Source organism: Chlamydotis macqueenii, chromosome 3 (genome assembly GCF_036417535.1).
Source record: "Chlamydotis macqueenii isolate bChlMac1 chromosome 3, bChlMac1.mat, whole genome shotgun sequence".
Classification (NCBI taxonomy): Eukaryota; Metazoa; Chordata; class Aves; order Otidiformes; family Otididae; genus Chlamydotis; species Chlamydotis macqueenii.
In genome coordinates this window covers 54,633,970-54,656,371 of record NC_141558.1, presented here as the reverse complement: position 1 = coordinate 54,656,371, position 22,402 = coordinate 54,633,970, and the positions used below count along the sequence as shown (strand labels likewise).

Sequence of the window (22,402 nt, the reverse complement as noted above, 5' to 3'; positions counted from 1 at the left end):
TCTCTCGTTCTGTGTGCTGAGTGCTTTGCTGAGCGTTTCCCGGGCTCCACTAATGTCTCTTCAGGAGCTGAGTATCTGCGTAGCTGTGCTGGCGTCACTGTCGCCTTACAGTAAGGATGGAGTGAAATGGAACCAGAAGCCATACTGTGTCTGTTACAGATAGTATGAGGGAATATGGAAAGCTTACCTGTTTTGTTGTTCCTAAAGATGAAATATATGAGAGACTCTTAGACATCTGTGCCTGAGGTTGCATGAAAAATAATTAAGGCACTAAATTGCAAGTCTTGGGTTCTACCACTTGTTGAAATGAGCTTGTCAGTTTTGGCTTAGAGCACCCATCTGAAACTAAACCAACAGGTACTCTCATCATTTTGCAAATTTACCAGAAATATGCTGATGGCTTTTTTCTAACCAGCTGTCCAACTGAAAACAATAAAAGCTACGTTAAATAGTACGTAGATACAACATCCATGTTTCTTTCTACTTCTCTTACGTTAAGAGTAAAGAATGCAAACTTACAGTTTTCAAACCATCTTAAGCAAGAAGAATATTCCTCTCGTGGTAAAACACATTGCTGTGTGCAGAAAATCTTTCAATAGCTGTGCTTGGAAATTTTTCTGATTAACAAAATGCAGTACGTGACAGGTTGTGTTGATATCAGTAGATGTGCTGGTGGAATGCAAGTAGGGACTTTATTACATTTTCTGCCAAGTTTGCTTGATACTTTGCTGCAGGAGCAGCTCAATGTTTCCACTTTGAGATTTATTGAGAAATTTAATAGGGAAAAAAAGTGGGCTTTTGCCAGTTGTACTGTAACATATTAATTTTTAAAAACTTTAAAATATCCTACTTTTTTTTTTTTCTGGTGAGCTTTATTTACCAGTAGTGTCTTATGTCATCTCTTTTAGTCTGGATGATTTGGAAACATTCTAAAATATTTTCATCTAGAAGTCATCAGTTAGGCAGGACTTGGGCCAGTGTGTCACAGAGATGGTGCCTGTTTCTTGGGTGAATAACCAGTCTGTAGGTGCAAGCTCTTCAGACTGCAGGTAAGACGTTTCCAGACATGTTGTCTGCAGTACTCACCTTGATCTCTTCCCTTTTGCTCCATCAAATTCTCCCTCCACTCAGCACTCAGATAAGTTTAGTCACTTCAGTGCTTTATGGTCTGGGAAAAAGAAAATTTATAGCATACCTATGGGGAGTATTTGACAGATGCTATGGTACTCCAGAAATGGGACAATATAAGTCCACCTATCAGGAGGGAATATTCTGGGTTTATTTTTGGTGGTACTTGAATAAGTTCCAGCGGTGCGTTCAGCTCAAGGCCAGGCAGCCAAGTGTTGCACAGTTTAAAGCCGTGACGTTTAAGCAGAACACAAACGTGCTCTTTATTTGTAGCCTTCACTCTGCTTTTAAAGTGTAATGACTTGTTTTTATTTTGAGTGTGTGGCAGAAATCTCAAAACAATGTGTTAATACAGGTGGTGAAGAAATTAATTTAATGGGGTCTTCACTTCATTACACTGGTTAAATTTCAGTTATAGATACTTGACCTTTTGAAGAAGAAATTTTAATACAACTGAGGGCTTTCGTCATGATGAACTGAAGTTGAGGTTTCTTGGGTTTTTTGCTTTGTTTTGTTTTTTTTCATGATATGAGTTACTTTAACTCAGGAAGAATACTGGATTCTCATGGTTGTACAAGTGCTAACTGATTACTGTAGTGGCTGCTTATGTATAAAAGTAAAATTAAATTTTTATTTCTAAATATATGCATGTGTGTTTAATGCTGTTTACAACTTGCAAATAAGGAAGACATTCCAGTAGCTACCAAGTGTATTTGTATCTAACGTTCATGCTAATAATATGCTGGTCTAATATGTCATTATTCACCTATGTGCTCTGGAAAGTTGGTTAGCTTTTCTTTAATTTCAAGGGTTTTTCTGAATATTGCTGTTGGAAATTTCAAGGGAAAAAATCCTACCTTTTTGTATTGAAACTTCAGCAGACTTTTCAGCCTGAATCTCTAGCAACATTAGTTTCTAGTGGGGATTTAGCAATAAATGTGCTTTTCTCTACTCTCAGCATAAAACCTGAGATTAATTTTGCTGTGAAGTATCTTTAGGTCTTAATTAAAACTGAATTGACTCATCCTGCTAAGTGTGCCTGGAGAGACAATGCCTACATATCCTACTCTATTAAATTCTCAGGTATTAAGAAGGATATAGTGCATGTAGTACTTTTAACTTAAAGCCTGTGCTGTATTTATGTGGTATTTTAAGTTAATAAAAAAATGCGGTGTAGAAGGAAGAGTTAGAATTGGAAAGTGTTGTGTTAAGTACAGAGAAAACAGGTGAAGTATGAGAATGTTTTCTCATACTCAGTGGTTTTTGTAATATCTTTAAACATGATATTGTACAGTGAAACACTGGTACAGGGATATGTGCAATGGAGCTATTCATGAGCTAAGCCACTGGCTTGCTGCAAGAAGGAATTTTACACACTTAAGCAGAACTGGACCAAAGAAATTCAAGGTCTTACAGTGAAGTCATGAAAGGCTGCCGAAGCATGGTTTCTTATGCAGAAAGAAAATTTTAAATTAATTATTGTCTCTTGATAACAGTGTATCTACTACCAGTTATATTTTATTAGCATTGCCTCATAGATGCTTATGGGTTTTTTCTGTATTTCTCTCCCCCTTTGATCTTAGTGGAATTGGTCGAAATTGGCCGTGGGCCTCTGGCGGCAGCAGCATTTTGGCAGAATTTGGGACTTTGCATCTGGAGTTCGTACACTTGAGCCACCTGTCTGGAAACCCTGTCTTTGCTGAAAAGGTTAGACTGTTCAATCAAAATCATGTTGCAAAAGATACATCGCCTGCTGGGAGACTAATGTCTCTGGGGAGAGATTTGGATTTTCCTCAGTTGTAAGCATTTGTCGCAGGAGGTAGATACTGTCTAGATGTTTTCCTAATCACCTTGGTGTGCTTTTGTATTATAAAGTCGAAAATCTGTTTCAAAATCATCGTGATGTATCTTCTTGTATATAGCACTTACCCACCCCCATAAAACATATAATTTCTGTTTATGTTTCAAATTAGTATCACATTAAACAACCAGACTTTAGAGCTTTCTTTAGTACTTACCTGAATGTGGTGAATAACACGTGATGCCTATAGAAAGCAAAGAAACCTGGCTATCTTCTGTGATTTTAGCAAGTTTAGTCTTCAAAACGCTGTATAATATCACTACTAGGAGTAAGGTCAGAAAGGCCTTCTGTTGCACCGACCTTTAAGAAATGTGTTTTGAACTTTTTTGGGGGGAAGGAAAAAAAAAAAAACCAAAAAGCATCCTTTGACAAAATAGTTGTTGTGTTTACTAATTCTTCCAAAATTTGATAATGTTGTCTTTTGGATTTTTATTTACATGAACTGTGGAAAGCAACTTCTCTTCTCCTTCTCTTAATTCCCACCTAAGCAATTTTGCTTTGCTTTTTGGTGCATAAATAGTCAGCAAGTCCTGTTCTTTATAATACACTGTATTATTTATCTTCTTTCTTTTTTTTTTTTTTTTTTTTTTCCCTAATTAAAACTTCCACTTGTTTTGGTTTTGTATGCTTACTCCAACTGCCATAAGTTAGCTAAAACTGGTATTATCTAATTAATAATGAGACTCCAAACATTTAGCAGTAGTTTTAAAAGCAGTGGTCAAATCTAAAATGAATACTACTTGTACCAAACTTAAAGGACTGAACGGCTTTGCTCCAATACCATTGATAGCACTGGAATGAATTTTGTGAAACAAACTGCTAGCAAACTCCGCTCCACACAGGCTGAGAGAGTTGGGGCTGTTCAGCCTGGAGAAGAGAAGGCTCTGGGGAGACCTTATAGTGGTCTTTCAGTACCTCAAGGGGGCCTACAGGAAAGACAGGGAGAAACTCTTCAGTAGGGTCTGTTGTGACAGGCCAAGGGGTAATGATTTTAAAATAGAGGGAGGTAGATTTAGATTAGGTATTAGGAAGAAATTTTTTACACTGAGGGTGGTAGGACCCTGGAACAGGTTGCCAGAGAGGTGGTGGATGCCCCATCCCTGGAAACATTCAAGGCCAGGCTGGACAAGGCTGTGAGCAACCTGATCTGGTTGGAGATGTCCCTGCTTCTTGCAGGGGGGTTGGACTAGATGGCCTTTGAAGATCCCTTCCAACCCTAATGATTCTATGATTCAATTTTAATGTATTTAGGGGTGAATTTAAAGAGAAACTTTCTTTTAAACAAATTTCAACAAGGGGGGGTGGGATGAGGAGGGTGTCAGCACCCAGAAACAGCCAGAAACAAACTTACTAGGTAACTTAATTATCTTTTGACATTTATGGTAATGTAATGTATGCCATCTGTTCTACTAGAGACAATTAAAGTGTGACGAAAGTGCGTGTGTTAAAAATCCTAGCCTATGGTTCTCTTCCAAAGCAGCATCAAGTTATAGCTGCAAGATACTTGAAATCTGTTTATGTAAGCTGCTCTTAAAACTCTTTAGAGATTGCTATTCCATAGCCCTCCGAAGCAAGCTGTTCCAGGGCTGGTACACTTGATAAAGAAGAATAAACACTGGAATAAGCTTTGCACGGATGTATTCATAGAAGAATTCATTAAATGAGGTCTAGGACTCGTTGCAGTCTGTGTTTGGGCAATGACTGTTAGCAATGTGTCAAGATGCAGAAGGCAGTTTGTGTACCGCTACAGAAATCCTTCTGCAGCTTGATGTAAGCTAATTTATCTTCTTTCTCAGCAGCTAGTTCACTTGATCTCTAGGCATTCAGAGTGTTCTAATGAAGCTGTCGGTAACTTTTTGTTAGGATTTCTGGTCTACGGTACTCAGGATCTTCGTTCTCCCAAGTTGCTACATTTGATTTTCTGTGAATGTTAAAATTCAGTTTAAATTATGTCATATGCTCTGCAATGGATTGTGGTGCTGGATGATTCCAGCTGCAGAGAGCATCTAGACAGTAATTGTTTCCCCAGGCCTCTCATTTGTAGCGAGCTCCTTAACAGCACCGGCAGAGCGCTCAGGGCTGTACTGGTGCCTGCTGGGCAAGCTGGTTTTATGACACTCAGTTCCAGCAACACTCTCCTTTCCAGGCAAAACAGTTCACTTCTGCCTCTGAACCAGGTGATCGGCTTAATATTTAATACCATTTCTGATATGGGTATACGAGGCATATAATGCTGAAGTAGCTGAGCTTAGTTAAGGCAACCAGCTTCCACAAATTTCAGTGTCCTGTGGAGGGGCAAGATATTCTGTATGGCAAGTCCTGAACTTAGGAGCTTGCTTCTGTTGTGTCGTTTCATTGCCGTCGCTTGACATGGAAACACCAGAGGTTTTGGGGAGCTCATTTACATGGTATCAGCCTAGAGGATCTTTTTTAATAGTAATATAATTATACAGCGGTATTCAGACATAGAGTGTATGTGTTGAGTGAGACTATTTTTTTATTTTTAGGGATATTTGTACTTTAAGACTTTTGTACAACACTGTTTTATTTTGGGGGGAAAAATGGATCAGTGCTCAGTGTTTTGTACCCTTCCAATAGGTGATGAATATTCGAAAAGTTCTAAGTCGACTGGATAAACCGGAGGGCCTTTACCCCAACTATCTGAATCCCAGCAGTGGCCAGTGGGGCCAGCGTAAGTAGATGACTTCTTCGGTACTATGACCTGTCTGTCTATCAGTGTGCTGTCTGCAGTCATTAACTTCTTTCAGTCACTCTTATGTTGGTTTTGTGTATATATATAAAGAACTTTTATAAAATATAAAAACTCACATTATATCTGAGGTTCTGTCCAATGTAAAAAATAACACAAATACAAAAATAATAATCCTGCTTGCTGTATTTTAATGTACTTTTCTTTGATCTTTCAGTATGGCTTGTGCAAGCGGGGAAGTGTCTGAATATGTATCGTTTTGGAAAGGAATTTGTAGACTACAAAAGTCTTTTATTCAAAAATCTAAAGTGCCCTCTAAAGTAGCTGTTTAAGGAAACATTATCAGCTCATCTGAATAAAATTCCATATTTTGAGAGTGGTGTGGCTCCACTGAAGATAAAAAAAAAAATTAAAAGTATTTCCAGTTAATACCAGCTGTAATTTCTGTTGAAGTTTAATGTCAATAACTGAGGAAGCAAACTAAACAGAACTGTGTCATGGCATTAATTCCCTTGGAACCATTACTGGAGACACCAAAATTAGAAGGGAAAGAGTATAATTAAATGCTTGAAGTATTTGAACTTCTTAGCCCCTTCCTGATGACTGAATCTTTCCTTGTACGTTGCCTTCTCCGATCTTCATAACATGTTCAAAGCCTACGTAGTGTGCAGGATGACAATTCTGGAGACCCTTCTTCTTCTTTTTCCACTTTTCCTACTGAGGTTCAGTCTACCACCATCCCATTCATGTGACTCAATGTTCTTGTATTTTTTCCTCCCTACGTTATTGAAGGAAACAAGCAAGATATGTCATCTTGGTCTGAAAAGACACGGACAGATGAGATGGCCCTATAGACAGCAGTGTTGGAGCTGGTTAGACTAGGTTAGCTAGTTAGGAGAGTGAAAGAAGTTTTTTAATATAATGTTTAGGGTGTAGCTAAGGTGCAAGTGAAGTTCTGGGGTCCTTATGGAACTGGCCACAGTCTGGATAGATGATAATTTTTACAAAGGCAAAGAACAAGCATTTTATTGAATGCTTTGTGTCACTTTCTGAATTAAAAAGATGTCCAAAAAGGTTGTGCTGCCCAGTTGTATTGTCCCATCAAGGCAAAAGCTGTTGCCCTTTATGAATTAAAAAGTACGGCCATCATTTTAGAAAAGCTTCTAGTCTACTGTGCTCTGAGGCTTCCTTCAGGTCTCCGTGCCACAAGGCCAGTGGCAGCTCAGAGTGCGTAACCACTGACTCCTGCTGGCATGTTTGTATAAACTCTGACATCCATTTAGAGATCTGAGATACATGCGCCCATGTGTTACCCCTGTTGGTTTAATACAGCTTTGTAAAACATTAAACCTTCCCTCTGGAAGTGTTGATCCTACAGCAATAAGCACTGGCTTTGGGTAGAAGGCCACCTTAGCATCTGTGACCTAGGTCCAGTTATCTCCTTCCTTGGCTTAAGTCAGCCACAGAAATTCAGCTTTTTGGTGAGCTGCGGGAGACCAGGTCTTTCTGGTGGTTGACACTGTTAGTGGCTCTGCCTTGTTTATTTTAAAGCAGTTAAATAGTTACTCGGTCTTATGGTCTTTGCCATTTTCCTATTTTTAATATAATTGTGTCTTAGGTACTCTTTGTTCAGATTAAATATTAGTTTTTGTTGGTACTCACAGAAAAACTTACAGTTTATACCAGCTTTGTTTTCCAGTAGCGTGTAGTATTGACAAAAAAGTACCTTCCTGCACGTGCAAGTGATGGACACAGATGTTGATGCAGGTCAGCCCCTAGCATACTGAAACAGCAAAGGCAAACTTGATCTTGTTGCATCTCTTCCAATTCAGTTGCCTCCATTCACAGACACTGATTTTTATTTTTTTTTTCTTCTCATAGCAGAAGATCAGAATGTAAGACTTGAGAGATGTTTTATTTGAGATTGCTTTTCCAGCCTGTTTTCAGTTGATTACAAAGGGGGCGGGGGGGGGGACGACACCAACCAGAAAACTAGACCCTTAATTGGTACAAGACTGAAGTATTCTCTCTCAAACATCAAGTGGGAAGAGGGGGAATAGTTTCTGAACATTTCTTCTCTAGCAATGCTGTAAATGTGAAGAACACTGCTGGATCACTGCCATTGTTCCTGTAAATTCATTTAGCCCTTGTTATTTTGACAGTAAACTGACAGTGATTTGCTGCAGCATGCATCAATTGGATTTGTCTACTGCAATAATGTATATAATAACGGGGCTTATTATTGATGAAACTGTGCTTGTGCTATTTAGTCTGCAAATGTCAGAGGTTTCTATGGTAATTTATTTAGGAAACCGTAAAGGTCATTTAAATGCTGCTGTTCAAAGATCAGCCTTCGATCACAGAAAATGGTTCAAAAGAGGAGTGAGGGGAAAAAGCTGTTTATAACCCAGGCTTGATGGTACAATGTATTTGTTAGGCAAACAGACAGGATACATTTGGAAAACTTTTTTTGTGTGTGTGCCACAGGCTAGTGGAGGAAAAATACATTGTTAATGAAGTTTGAATAGAAAAAAAGGTGTATCTTCTACACGTGCATTGCTTTGCAACTTGTGCAGCAGACAAGAGGAGGCATTCCATTAAAAGAAGACACCAAGGAATTTAAATCTTCTGTGTTCTTTTGAATTCCACCAACAGAGACATAACTGTGAAGCTAAGATCAGAGTTAGGTGTTGGGGAGCGTGAGCTCTGCACCACTAACCATTCTGCACCTCGCTTTACGAGCCTGGACTGTCCCCTGCGTGTTCTGCATTTCTCATGCCCAGAATTTTGTGGTGTGACTCGTGGTCTTGCTGCATGATATATGGACCCACATCTCCATCCTGGGTGTCTCAGGTGGAATTAGCAGACCCCATCCTCACTGTAAAATTGACGGTTGTGAATGAACAGTCCTAGTAAAGCACTTTGAAATCCTTTCACTGAAGACTCAATGAATGCCAAATCCCTTAATGTTACCAGGCAGCACCAACTTAAAAAAGAAAACTCCTAGCTAGTGTTGTTAGTTTAATGGTAGAGAAACACTTCATATATATATATATATTTATATACATACATATACAGTAGTAGTATTTGTTGTATTCAGTTCTATGCTGAAATCATATGATAGCCCATTAAAATTTTGCCAAGGATCTTTTAGGCTCTTGGACAGCAAGTGAGTGCAACCTTGTGCAAGCAACTGACAGCATCACTAACTGTCACGTCTCTGGTGCAGCTGATGTGGGATGGTCTTATTCGGTTGGTGTCAGTGTTTGCAGGACCATGTCCTAAACGTGTGCGGTTGCGTAATCACAGCATCTGTAGTGCCAGATGATTTCACGTAGTAAATATAGGGCAGAATAAAGCAGTGTGACAGCAGTAATCATCTGTAGATGTGGCAAAAGGGTTGTTTTTTTTTTTTCTCCTTCTAGAACCACTGCTGAGTTCTGAGAGCAGCCAGATGTTCAAAAGCATAATATTATTTTTAAACATAGGGGCTGGCATTTTGAAATACCTTAAAATAACCTGAAATTCAACTCTGCAGTAAGGAGCTAAAATATTTTGACCTTTTTTATTTATTAAAGATTGTTGTAGGAAGAGATGTTTAAATGCATTAAATGCACCGTTTCAAACTGTAATTGTACCTTATTGCCCAGGCTGAAGATTAAATTGCTGTTGTTTCTCTTTCTTCCCTTTTTAGATCACGTCTCCATTGGAGGGCTTGGGGATAGCTTTTATGAATATTTGCTCAAGGCATGGCTGATGTCGGACAAGACAGATGAAGAAGGCAAGAAAATGTATTACGATGCCGTTCAGGTAAGTAAGATAGTTAAATCTTCCTTTCCTTAATAATCTAATCTATAATAATCCTGAAGAGACAGGCTCTGGGGACAATGTGGAGGATTATGGGTTTTTCTAAAATGTGGGGGTTTTTTAAGAATTAGTTTATCTTTTAAAAATACTTCATCAAATATAAATGCTGGAGGAATACACGTACTGTGGGAAAGGGAAGAGTCTTGAAGTATAGCTACTTTTTTTTCCAACTGAAAGACAGTTCTCTCTAACACTGGAGGAGAAGAGTATAAAATATGCAACAAAAAATGCATCTACAAGTAGCTCTCACATAGAAGTTCAATTCTTTTTTCTTCAGTTTTCCCTAAATGTGTTCCTTCTGTCGTTTTTCCTTGTATCCAGGAGGGAGTTCATCTCTATTGTGTTTCGACCTCATATTTAAACCATTGGAGTATTTTGATTGTGGTCAACACAGAAATCAATATATTATGGTAGATAATTATAAATGAAAATAGAATTTTTTGTTGCACAATGACTTTTTCTTACAAGAGGCATATATTTGCCAGCTTCTGTGAAACAGCCAATTATTCAAATTGGACACAAGAGAAAGTTTTCAAAAATCAGAATTGTTCATTCTTACATTTCTATATGGTATTTTATTTATGATCCTTCTAGTCTGCAATTTACTTTGTTATTGATGGTATGTCCTTAGTGTACTGTTCTCGGAGAAATAATGGTTTTGTGACACTGGATGGAGACTCAGGAAGTATTAAGTTTAAATCCATATTTACAGGCTTTCCTTGCAGTCTTGGGCAAATGACCTATTTTCTCAGTTCTTTGCTTTCAAATATATATAAAAAAGAGGATAATGTTACTTCTTTTTTTCCCCATCCTTTCATCTATTTTGACTGGAAGCTCTCTAGGGCCAGGACTTTTATCTCTTATTAACTGTATGTATGTACAGTGCCTCTGTAGACAAGGCTTCGAGAAGCTAAGCAATATCTGCTTATTCTTTCATACATCTGGAAATGTGCTGTCCCTAGGGAAGAGACATAAGTCTGCTTTTAGTTCCCACTCCAAAAAAAAAGTTGTGGCATTCAGAAATTACAGCCCTGGATCATTGGAGCTTTTCTTTTTTTTTTCTTCTTTTTTTTTTTTTTTCATTAGAGAGAAAAGTCATATGTGGTGATTTGCAGGAGGGTGTGATCTCCAGTGATAGTAAATTTGACAATTTGATGACCAAGTAGCCTCTGCTAAGAAAATCCTGCCTTTAATTTTGTAAGTGCAGATTTGGATGCAGTTGCCCTCATTTTCACTGCTAACGTGGTTTCAGCTTCAGAGCAAAAGGTGGATTTTAAATTAGATTTGAGTGCATTTGAGGCTATAACATAAGAACAGTGATATTGTAATAGCTCAGCCATTAGGTTGACAGCCAAAAAGAGAGATCAAAGTGTCAGATAATACAATATCAATTCATCTTACCGTGGAAGGCGTTTTGAAGCACCCCAAAGCTGCTTCAGTCTTCTGCTTCCACTGGTTTAATAATGTCAGATTTGCCTTTTAAATACATTCTTACACAGGCTAAGTGCTAGTGCCTAGATGCGTGCTGTAAAAAAAAAAAGTGCTTTTGCTAGTACAGCTATTCTGGAAACCACTGCAGGTAGCATATCCCAAATGTGGTGCGACAGTCACCCTTGTTGGTGGGACCGTGAGCTTTTTGCCTTCTGTCCTGCCAGGGAGCAGCAGGGGTGTGTTGATCCCACTCAATAACAGAGAGTCCAAAACAGCCCAGTGTCTCGATGGCTGGCGCTGGGCTGCTCCTACTGAGGCTGAAGGTTCACCTTCCCCTCACTTGAGCCCAGCTGGAGTGAGGTGCGTCAGGAATCCTCTCTTGCCATACACCACATGAGTGGCTATGCTGTCTCATGTCTTCTGCACGGTGGCCATGTGCCTGGGCCACTCCTGAGACAGCCTGAAATGCCTGGTGGGTGGAGAGCTACCTGCTGTTGGCCAGCCATTTGGGAAGAGGGCCAGGAGCGCTCTGAGGTGTGTCTGTGCAGGGTGCAGCAGTACAGCTTTGTTTAAATTCCAACCTGAACTCACACAGTTGTCCCTGCTTGGGACTGAGCTGGGGGAGCAGAACTACCTGGTCAGCAGCATCACCACATGTGACGATATCAGCAACAGGGTCTGAGCCCTGCTATATGTGACTAGATTTAAAGTACCTATTATCTCAATTTTTTTGAGTAATAATAACTGTTAAGCAGTCCAAGCATTGTGTCTGTCCAGAATATCACTGATTGAGGGGGCCAAATGATCACTAAACATGTGCTAGATTTCACCGTGCTGCTGGTTGGATGCTATTTCCAGTATTTTCTGAGCAATGGTCTTTGTGTCTGTTTTCTATACCGAGGTACACCTGTGCCCAGGCTGAAAGTGTGCATGCAGCAGGTGGAGGTACAGCTTGATGTTGTAAATGTGGCTTGTTCAGAAAACAGCAGGGAAGTTGCAGTCTCACAGAAACTGCAGCCTGGCTGGGCCCCATTGAGATGCCAGGTCCTTCACCGGAGTAACTAGCCTGTTGAAATCCATCCTGATATTGGCTTTATTGCTATTGATCCCTTACTTATCTAAATTAAAGCTAATTTAAGTGTCTGCACAAGCTGCAGTCTTTCTTTATGACTAACCCTACATGGTTTGGGCTTTCTGAGTCTGCTTTGTATTTTCTTAGATAAATTTCCCCAGATGCCTTCAGAACCTTTTTAAGACTACGCCAAAGGGAATGGCGTGATTATTCCTAGTCATTCGGTCGAGCACTTACCCACCAAATTCTGAATGAGCAATGCGAATGTTTGATGCCTAATGCAATATCTTCCACTATCCAGAAACCACAAATGAAAATATATGGTTAATTATAGTTTACTGTGAAAAGCTGAAATTTATTTAGATAAAGCTTTGGGGTTATTTCTTATGTTGTTCTGTAGCTCATATTAAAAACAAAGAGTTCTTTCTATTAGAATTTTTGTAACATCTATGGATTATTTTATGGCTTAAGTTAAAAGCAATAACTGAGATATCAAATTAGATTTAAAAACTTTTTCTGCTTGCCAAGAATAAGATGCATATTTGCCTGATGCCATTTAAAGAAGAGTTTATTTCTAATGGGAAAAGGGACAGAGATAGTCCTGTTTTGAATACCAGAGCATGAAATGAATGTATTTGTCAGGGCATCAGAGGGATCCATAAACTCTAGAATTTGCACAAAAATACATAGGAATGTATTTTCAATGTATTTTTTTCCTCTTTTGAAAAGCAATGCATGTAATATTCTGTTTCACATAATACAGGAAATAAGAGATCTTCTTAAACTGGTTTCAATGGATAGCAAGCAACATTTCATTACAGAACAAACATTTGTTCAGAATGTAAGAGGCCACAGAATACTCTGTCAGCCTTGGCAAGTATCCAGGACAGGAACCATCCCGCTCTTTTCAGTGAACACAGTTGATCTCTGAGAGACAATTGAGTAGGTTTAGGAACAGAACATGATAACAGAGCAAAAATGGACCTTATGTATTCACTTATATCTAGTCTAGCAACAGCGGCGTCACAAGTCACTGCATCAAATCTTGAATATGTCAGCCCTGATTTTTTAAGTTGAAGGGCAATTTTCCCATTACTCCTCTTAATAGGTTGTCTCACGCTTGATGTCCAATGGGCAGGAATCTTTTCCAGATTTTCCCATTACATTTCTGCATTTTAAATATTTCTTCTCTCTCTCTGATGCTGCCTTTATCCTCTCCTCAGTGTATTTCTAGAGAAGTGGTGTATCTAAAGGCTGTAAAGAGAGCAGTAACTCGGCCCAGAACAACTTCACAGGAAGAGGGAGAATCCTTTGCCAGCACTTCCCAAGCAGCTCGTTCTGTTCAGCCCACGGCAGCCCCGTGGTGTCAAAGAGGAAAGGAGCTGCGATCTGCAGTTTTCCCTTTGGAAAGGGTAGTTTACTCTTAGAATTTAGCTATGTTAGTTTTTCTTACTGGTAACCACGGCTCGGAATATTGTAACAAGAAAACTAGTGATCTCCAGAGAACCTAGCCACGTGGAAGTAGAAACAATGGAAAGAGCAAAAAGAAGAGTAGGTGTCGTGAAGCAGTGCCACGGCTGTTCTCTGTCAGATTTCAACAGCACTCCTGAAAGTCAGCCTGCTGCTGGGCTGGATTGTGCAATTAAGGAACGCAGTAACCTTTTGTGGGTATGAAATGGGGAAAATGCCAGTTTTGGCCTCAGGATTTTGCGTATTCAAACAGAAAATACAGAGGATCACTCTTTAAATTTTTTTTTTTTTTTTTTTTTTTTTTTACGTTGCTAACTTTTGAGACTAGCCTTGATAATTCAGTTTGCACTCTGCCAAAGGAAGCTATACGGTTTTGATTTTGTTTGGGGGTAGGTTTTTTGTGTATTTAATTGTCAGCATTAAGTAGTGAATATTTTTCAGAGCTGGCAAGATTTCAGCCTTGCAAATAAATAAAGCAAATCCACGTAGACTCCTTTCTCATTGAAATGAGGGAGAGAACAAAGTGTTGTTAGCAAAATGAAAATATGATATTGGCAGATAGGCCGTTTTCATCTCCAGAGTTTCACGAGGGTCTGTTTAACTGTGGTGACAGTCTGGTGGCTGGTCTGTGCTGATTGCAGTTTCCATTAAGTTGCTTGAAGTGGTTTGCTTTCTGATGGTAGCGATCTTAAAAACGACGTAACTGATGTGGACAATGACAGAACTGCAACAACTCAATTAGAATAGTTTGTCATGCTGGGTAAAGCCAAAAGTGTATTAATGAATTGAACATTCAGTACTGGAGCACGCCTTGGCATGCAAGGAAATACATAAATAGGGTGGTTCAATAGGAGCCCATCTTCAGAATGAAACAGTTGGTGCAGGGGATCCAGCATTCCCTCTGCGTACATTTTTAGGAGGGGGAAGTATTGTCTGTAACTTAAATGTGTAAAAATGGAAAAAATACGCAGTTTATTTACATATTTTGTCAGCTGTCATGTTTAAAGTATTTATCACCCAGCTGCACTGGTGTTCTGCACGTAGCGATAGTACAGCTGTATTCTGTAGGAACACAAGATTCATTGCACTTAACAGATGGGAACTTCCAGAGGATTCACTGCTCCTTTTATTTTCTGCATTATATTTCCCCTCTTGGCGGAAGTTTTGAGGCTCTCTACAACAGCTTACAGAAAGCATCAAAGCTGAAGACAGGCTTCTGCAGATTTTTAAATTGTTAATGATTTTCTTATAGCTGCACAATGTATGTATTTTGGATTATAGAAAGTACTTATAGAAATGTTTGCTTGTTTATGGAATGTTCAGAGAAGCAGGAGGCTAAAATGTTGTTAGAACTCTCTAAGGAGGATTTTAACTAGAAAAGTCTTGCGAGAGAAGTTGTCCCCTTTTTGCTTGTGGCTTTGCTCTTCCCAGAGCAGCTGTGTCCTTACTACTTGTGCTATTTTACCTTCGTTTTTTGACAGCAAAAAAAGCTTGTCAGGAGCGATAGATATTTGTTCTAGAATATTCAGAAAATACATAATGTAACATTTTGAGAGTGATTTGCTTTGATTCATGCCATTCCATTATTAGTGGTTTAAGAATATTAATATATCCTTAATATATTAATATATCCTTAATATATCCTTAATATAGCCTTCTGATAGCAAACAGCATTAAGTACATTTAGTGCAAGAGCACTGATGCTGTTAGAGACACTAATAGGGAAAAACAAGGGAAAAAAAAGAAACCGTAAGCAGATTTTCAGACAAAAGTAAATTATCAGCTTTCCCCTAGAACTTAATCATCTTTCTAGTGATCAGATGGATGGGTATCATCGTAGTTAAATGCTTGCTAACATTTCCATTTTAAAACTTAGGCATCTCCATTATAAGCATTCATATTTCATTTCACATGTAAGCTTGTCTGTAAAACATATCTTAAGTCCAAAAGCAGTAAGTGCCTTACTGCTTTCAGAATGTTTCTTATATAATGTGTTCAAACAATATATAAGAAATATATATATATATATACAGAAAGTAGTTCTGTGTTCAGATTTCAGTTTTGATTGTTAAAGCACAGTTTACTAAGCAGTGAGGACCTCAGGCTAAGAAGATGCTACTTTTCTTTGGTAGAAATATTTAAATAAATTGTAACAAGGGCTTGAACTCCCTGTCTCATCCCTAGTTTTTCCGACTGTGTCCTTTCACGTGATTTATACATCTTATAACACATATTTAAAATCTGTATGAAGGATATTTAAGAAAACTGAATCAACTAATAAATACAAAGTTGAAAAAAATAAACAGTGCAGTGTTTTTCTGCCATCTCCAAAACAGCTGTAATAATGAACAATGCAAATCTTAAACTTTTCATAATAAACTAAGTAGCATTTTGGATAAAGGATAAATTTGATGAATTATGAAGATTGCTGAAGGAAAGTATCTGTTGCATTAGATCAACTCAACAGAGAAAACATGAGGGAAGTAACAATTGACTTATAAGCTCACAGCATGCAAAACCACAATAACCCTAACCTGCCTGCTGTGTGCTGTTTCAAAGTGATAAAATGCATTGGTGCAAGCCGTAAATATTAAAATAAATAAGTAATTGACATTATACATCTTTGAATTAATGAAAATATCATGTTGTAGAATTCTCTTTCATACTCACTGTTGCCTCAAATTGTCACAATACTGTTTATGAAGAAGATTCCTAGGGGAAGAAAAATAGATTAAAAATTTGGACTGGGATAATTTATTGTGCTTAGTTGTGAAGAAGCTTGTAGAGTTGTAATTTTTCCCAAAATAGATGTTATAAACTCTGGAAATTTAGAACTAGGATCATCTTTTTGAAGTTTCAAATTTATTAAGGTATGGAAATACATAACTGTGACTTGCCAGACAGTTTTATCTCCAGCTACAGTGACATCTTGAGGTGGAAAGTAAGACACCTGGGTTTCTGTTGTTAAAACAGCAGTAGTCATTGAAATTAATGAATCATAATTAAACTATTATTGTAAAAGGAGAGGTAAAATGCCTAAGTGGTAGAGGAAGTAGAACTGCAGTTTTACATTGCATTTTGAGGTTTATAGTTTATTATCCCTGCTCTTTTAGCAGAATTAAGGTGGGGGTTTTTTTGTGGCATGTGTGTATTATGAATTGAGCAACTTTGAGGTGCAGAACATTTTTCCTCAGAAGCCTCCATCTGTGCTCTGTAGGCATCTCTGTTAATATCTTTATTATCGGTCAGCATAATCCACCCAAAATGAGCTTGTTGATTGGGGTTTTTTTTACTCGTTTGAACAGTGAGATGACTTCAGTTCTCTATTCTCTATGTTTCTCTCTAAGCAATCCAGTTCAACGACCTAAATGACTCAAAGGGTAGATGAAGGCCTTCCCAGTCACAAAATCCAGTCAGGGATTGAGGAAGGGGATGGTGAAGACAGCATTTAAGCTGTGTGAAAAGCTTGAAGGAGTGAAGAGCTGAATGAAGGAAAATGGGTATTTATTAGGAGATTCCAGTTTCGCTTAATATTGCAAGTGTAAGGACTGGCAGTGTAATGTAAAGGTTAAGAAACAGGCTGATGAGCAGAGAATGCAGAACATATCCCCTTAAGAAAGGGGGCACGAGGGGGAGGGAATGAGGTTGGGAAAAAATGAAGTTTATTTTTTGTGCTGTCGATAACAGAGATTTCACACGCATGCAATGTGCAATCCTGTAACCTGAACAATTCATAATGTTTCATTCCCTGCAGTTCTTCCAGTGTGACAGATAGGCAAGGGCGTAATTTTAACATGGGAGCTCATGAGAAAGATGCCAGGAGTAATACAAGGTGCGCTTGAGTCACAATCAAACCCTAAAAGGGACTGTTAGTGTTTCTAATTGAGTGCTCAAGCATTTTTACAGTTGCTGTATAGAAGGAATAATTTCCCCAAGACAGAAAAAAAAATAATGTTGCTAAAGGCTTTATTGCAGCACGGACTTGAAGCAGAGCCTTACATAAAAGCACACGCAAAAAAATTTGCCGGGAGCTGGATATCAGCCGTAAAATTCAGTCTGGCTGTAAGAGCTTGTAGGTACACTATAAAACATATGCCATATCAGCTTTACATGTAGTAAACTTATTTATTTAAATATCTGGCAAGTGTTGTTTATTTTCCTGTAGTTTCCTTTCCTTCCTCTCATTTTTTTTGTCCACTGCAGTCTAAATTTTTTTTTTTTGTCACTCCCAAGTAGCATCTGCTATTGCTCCCTTTGGGAAAATAGATTTGCAGCCACTTTTTCTTTGCAGTCTTTTATGTTGCACAGTCTTTCTGCTTTACCTTGATGGAAAGAAGGAAATTACGATTTGAATTGCAGAAATACGTTCTGGAAAACAGTAACATGAAATTTCCATTTACTTAAAAGAAAAACTGTACCAGCTCCAAACAATTATCCATTAGTAACGTATTTTCAGCTAATCAAAGACCACATTCTTCTAGCTTTTTTGATTCTTTGCAGATATTGTATACTGGTTTATATTGGGAATATTCATTACAGTGAAATGAAATAAAAATCTCTATAGTGATGTATTTAACACCACCTGATCTGCAAGTAGTGCAGGAAGGAATTACTTGTAGGTAGGGACCAAGTTGTAGTAGAGCTGCAATTCAAGTAAGTGTGTCCATTTTTTAAATGTGTAGATAATCATATAGGTAAATTTATTCTAAGTAGGAAATTCAAAATTAATTCTACCAAAGTTTTTCACTTGGGTGGATCTTTGTCACCATGCTACTTATTCTCCTCTTCTAATCACTTGTTTCAGTAACTTGATTTCCCTGCCAGAACTGCGCCCGCAGCACTGCAGATAGCACGTAGCATTTCCATGGGGGCTTGTAACCCTGCCTTTTCATCCTACTGCTCAACTTCAGACACATTTATTATATCTTAGCTTAAACTAATAGTATTTCTTCCTCATCCTAGTACTTTCTCAACTTTGCGTTCAAGTTTTTGTATACTTAAAACAATTGCCCATGTACTGCAGCCAGTGATTTAATCCTGCTCTGGACCTCAAGCTTATTTAAAAAATGACCGTCTTTCAGAAAGTTCAGTCCAGCCTGATGGCACTTACAACCTTTGTGAAACTCTCACTGAAAAGTATTTTGACATGCTGCTCACAGAAGTACATCCATTATATTATAACAAAAAAAAAAAGTGAATAGCGGATTTGTGAATTTCCTAGAGATGGATGGTAGATGGCATAGCATGCTGTTAATAAGGGTGTATACAACAGTCTAGGTATTACCTAGCACTCAGAGACCCGTGATTGTACGAAGTATGACAAGGCAATTTGAGAGTCTGTAATATATCAAATCATTACTTAATAAAAATAGCTTTAAATAAGACACATAATAAAAATAACTTTTAATAGGCATATGTACTAGTTCTTAATAGGACCCATTTATAAAACCAAGATGATTTGCTTTGCTAAACATGAATAATTAATTTGGAAATATATTTTTATTTTGTGACATTCTTAGCATCAATCAACATCAATTTGTTAGTTTCTTAACACCAGTTTGTTAAAATAATTTCAAAATTTCCCAAGTGCAAGTCATCTTTTTTCAGCCTGAACTTTAATCTTGACCCAAAAGAAGGGGGGAAAAAAAACTCTGAAAGACTAATTGGTATTGCAAAATCCATTTTCATGCTACAAGAATCAGCTCTGGTCTAGTTATTAGAGTTCTGAAGGTGCATGATTACTGTTGTTTCTGTCAGGTACAGTTATACTTCATTCTTTCTTTCATTAACTCTTTACTGAAAAAAAATTGCAATATAGGTAAGTGTAGTAATTTTAAAAATTTGTTTCATTTTTAAATAAATTCTGACTCGACAACTAAGTGACCAGCAGAGTTATCAACTATTGCAGGAATTGTTGATTTGGTGAGCTGGAGATACCATGCTGAAAAGTTTAATGAAATGTAATTAAATTAAATTTTTTTCATTTCTGAACTTGATTTTAGGTAGCTCATTTTTTAGAATGCCTAAGTAATCTGAAAGCTATTTCCCACAAAACTGTTGTGTATTTTTAACAATAAGGCTTTGTATTACAAAATATAAACTGTATAATAAAAATGTAAACAGCACTTTGAAAGATTCTGGAAGTTTTCCAGTTATTTCTATCTTCTCATAAATTTTGCCTGTTTATGCATTAATGCATTTTGTAGCGGGTTCTTTGAACTCTGTTCTGTCAATTCTTTAATTATAAATTCAAATATTTTATACCCAAATGAGCACAGAAGACATGTTTTAAAGAACATTTAAAAAAAAAAAAAAAGCAGCTAAATATTCCTTTACTAGTTTCCCAATCTGACAGAAAAGCTTTTTTTATAGGTACTTGGAATACACAGCCACCAATTAGCTTGACACCAACTTGGCCTCTGTAATTCTTTCATCTTCCACATTGGGGCCTGTGGTTTGGATGCTTAAGGAAACTATTTTCCCACCTTTGTCCTTTCATATTTAATTCCTCTTTTTATAGGTTAAATTATGCAGGGTCTGTTTAAAGTACAGGAATCTTCGTTATTTACTGCTGCTTTAAAATGTAGGTATGCTTTTCAGTAGGTACTAGTGCTGAAAACATACAATCAAGGAGGGAAGAAAGGGATGGAGGAGTTTTCTGAGCCAGTATTGGGTCTGGAGGTGGGCAGAAAACATCCTTACTGAGTGCTTTGCACTGATAGTAGTGGAACGCAAAGTGTAGTTTTCGATGTGACGTTCTTGGCACAAAATGCTACTTAGGAAGTCAGACTGGTACAATTATTCTGCTGATGCTTCTAGTTTAGAGATGATTTTTTGATGCTTACAAAAACGTTTACGCATGTTTAAATGGGAAGCAATAACGACAATCAATACCTTCTTTTTATAACAGGTTTTTTTTTTTTTTTTCTAATCCTGGCTTCTTTGTTAATAGTTCTCTGTGGTGATATTTTATTCATGTTTTTTCTCTTGTATAATGCATAGTGAGTACTGTTTGTGGATCTTATTATTTCAATAGAATAAGCCAAAGTACTGCTGGATAACTGAATGTATGCTAGTGTTGTTCATCTCCTCTCCGTTACCCTTTAAAGCGTAATGGCTTAATTTTTGTGGGGGCTTCTAATTAATGTGCTCTTCTGCATCTCCTCTATTGTTTTAATTCTGTTCCGCTCATATGGGAAAGTTGTTTTCCTGGATTTTGTAATTAACTGCACATTGCTAACAGCACCAACTTCTAATTCTCTCTAGGAGATTTTTATGTTTTTATTCTTCTTAAGTTTTTTTCCAGACCCTATACTTGATTGATAATGACAGTGGAATTCGGCCTAGGAGGAAAAACTCATTGGACTCTGGGAATTCCATGTAGACTCAGAGGCCTGACATCGTTCAGTGCACTCATTGAGTCAGGTGTTTTGGATATGAGTTATGTCTGCATATAATTAACATGAAATTATATCAACAACCACGTCCTTTAAGTCAGAATCGCAATGGGAAGTATGCAAGCTGAAGGGATAGCTAATCACCATTAGAAGTGAAATTGCCTGAAATTGCTTAAAGTGGAAAGGGAAAGAAATAAAGAATTTTTAAATTGTATTGTATTTTTTACATCTTTCCAATATTTTTATAAAATGCACTGTGTAAATTGCTCAAAGTTGTAGCAAAATTAATCATCGTTACTGATGTATGCTGATCTGTGTTGATTTGGCTGCACTTTCAGGTTATGCCAGCTCATATTGTCCATTTTACTTTATAAGCAAAAGCAGTATGGAGAAAATCCTACCAACATGCAAGACAACCTGTCTTTGTCCTTCATCCTTTACCAAATGGTACCAAGGGGTTTGAAATTGTGTACTTTTGCAGGCCATAGAGACCCACCTCATTCGCAAATCAAGCGGGGGGCTGACGTACATCGCTGAGTGGAAGGGTGGACTGCTTGAACACAAGATGGGACATCTCACTTGTTTTGCTGGAGGCATGTTTGCTCTGGGAGCAGACGGAGCACCTAGTGACAAGACAGGACATCACATTGAGCTGGGTGCTGAAATTGCTAGGACTTGCCATGAATCCTATGATCGTACAAGTAAGTACTGTATTGTGGAGTTTAGTTTCACAGTTTGACTTTGCGAAGGAAGCCATTTGTATTTTTGTCTAGTGCTGAATGAAAGTTCTCTGATGGTGAGAACTCTTCATCCTTCTTCAGCAAACACTGCTTTGCTCTAAGAGTAACTTTAAGAATGGCTGCTCTGTTTTATTAAAAAATTCTGTGGACCTGAATCATATCTACTCACTCTGGTAATTAACATGACAGCTTTTTTTTTCACTTTGCCAATTTCTGTATAGCCAAATACAAATAAGAGAGGGAGCCTGTTCATTTATGCATCAATATAGCTATTAATCATGCTTTATGCACCAAAAATAATTTTATTCTCAGTTCTGTTGGTACAATGCTACAAACAATAGAATTGCACAAAGTGGATTTCTGTGCAGGAAATTTCTTTGGATCCTTTCATATTCTTATAAAAATAGCTCTGGCTGCATTTCAGGTCCCAGACTGTATTTTCCAGTTTGATATAGAAAAGTAAGTATCCTCGTCTTTTAAGCAAAATTTCATATGTTGCTAGTTATATGAAGTCTTTCAGAATACAAATGTTAGCATCACTGTTCAAACTGGAGCTGCTGTTTAAGGCAGTGATGAAGAACAGCTCTCTCCTACTCTGAATTATTTACGAAATATTAAAAACAGAAGGTGCTACAGTATCTTTCAGAAATTACATACCCTTTTGGGTAACCTGCCTTTGTGCCACAGGAAAGGATAGCTGATTTCGTAGGTTACATAACCCGAAAA

The 22,402-nt window shown here is 37.7% G+C and overlaps 1 protein-coding gene across 1 annotated transcript in view; it reads left to right on the top strand.

Annotated features, from left to right (window-relative positions):
- MAN1A1 (mannosidase alpha class 1A member 1) overlaps window positions 1-22,402 on the top strand; it is a 151,388-nt gene that overhangs the window by 118,123 nt on the left and 10,863 nt on the right. Inside the window, exons 6-9 of the mRNA XM_086745272.1 lie at window positions 2,712-2,835; window positions 5,588-5,681; window positions 9,394-9,509; window positions 21,418-21,637. Of these exons, the coding sequence (XP_086601398.1) occupies window positions 2,712-2,835; window positions 5,588-5,681; window positions 9,394-9,509; window positions 21,418-21,637 (554 nt within the window). The remainder of the gene's footprint in view (window positions 1-2,711; window positions 2,836-5,587; window positions 5,682-9,393; window positions 9,510-21,417; window positions 21,638-22,402) is intronic.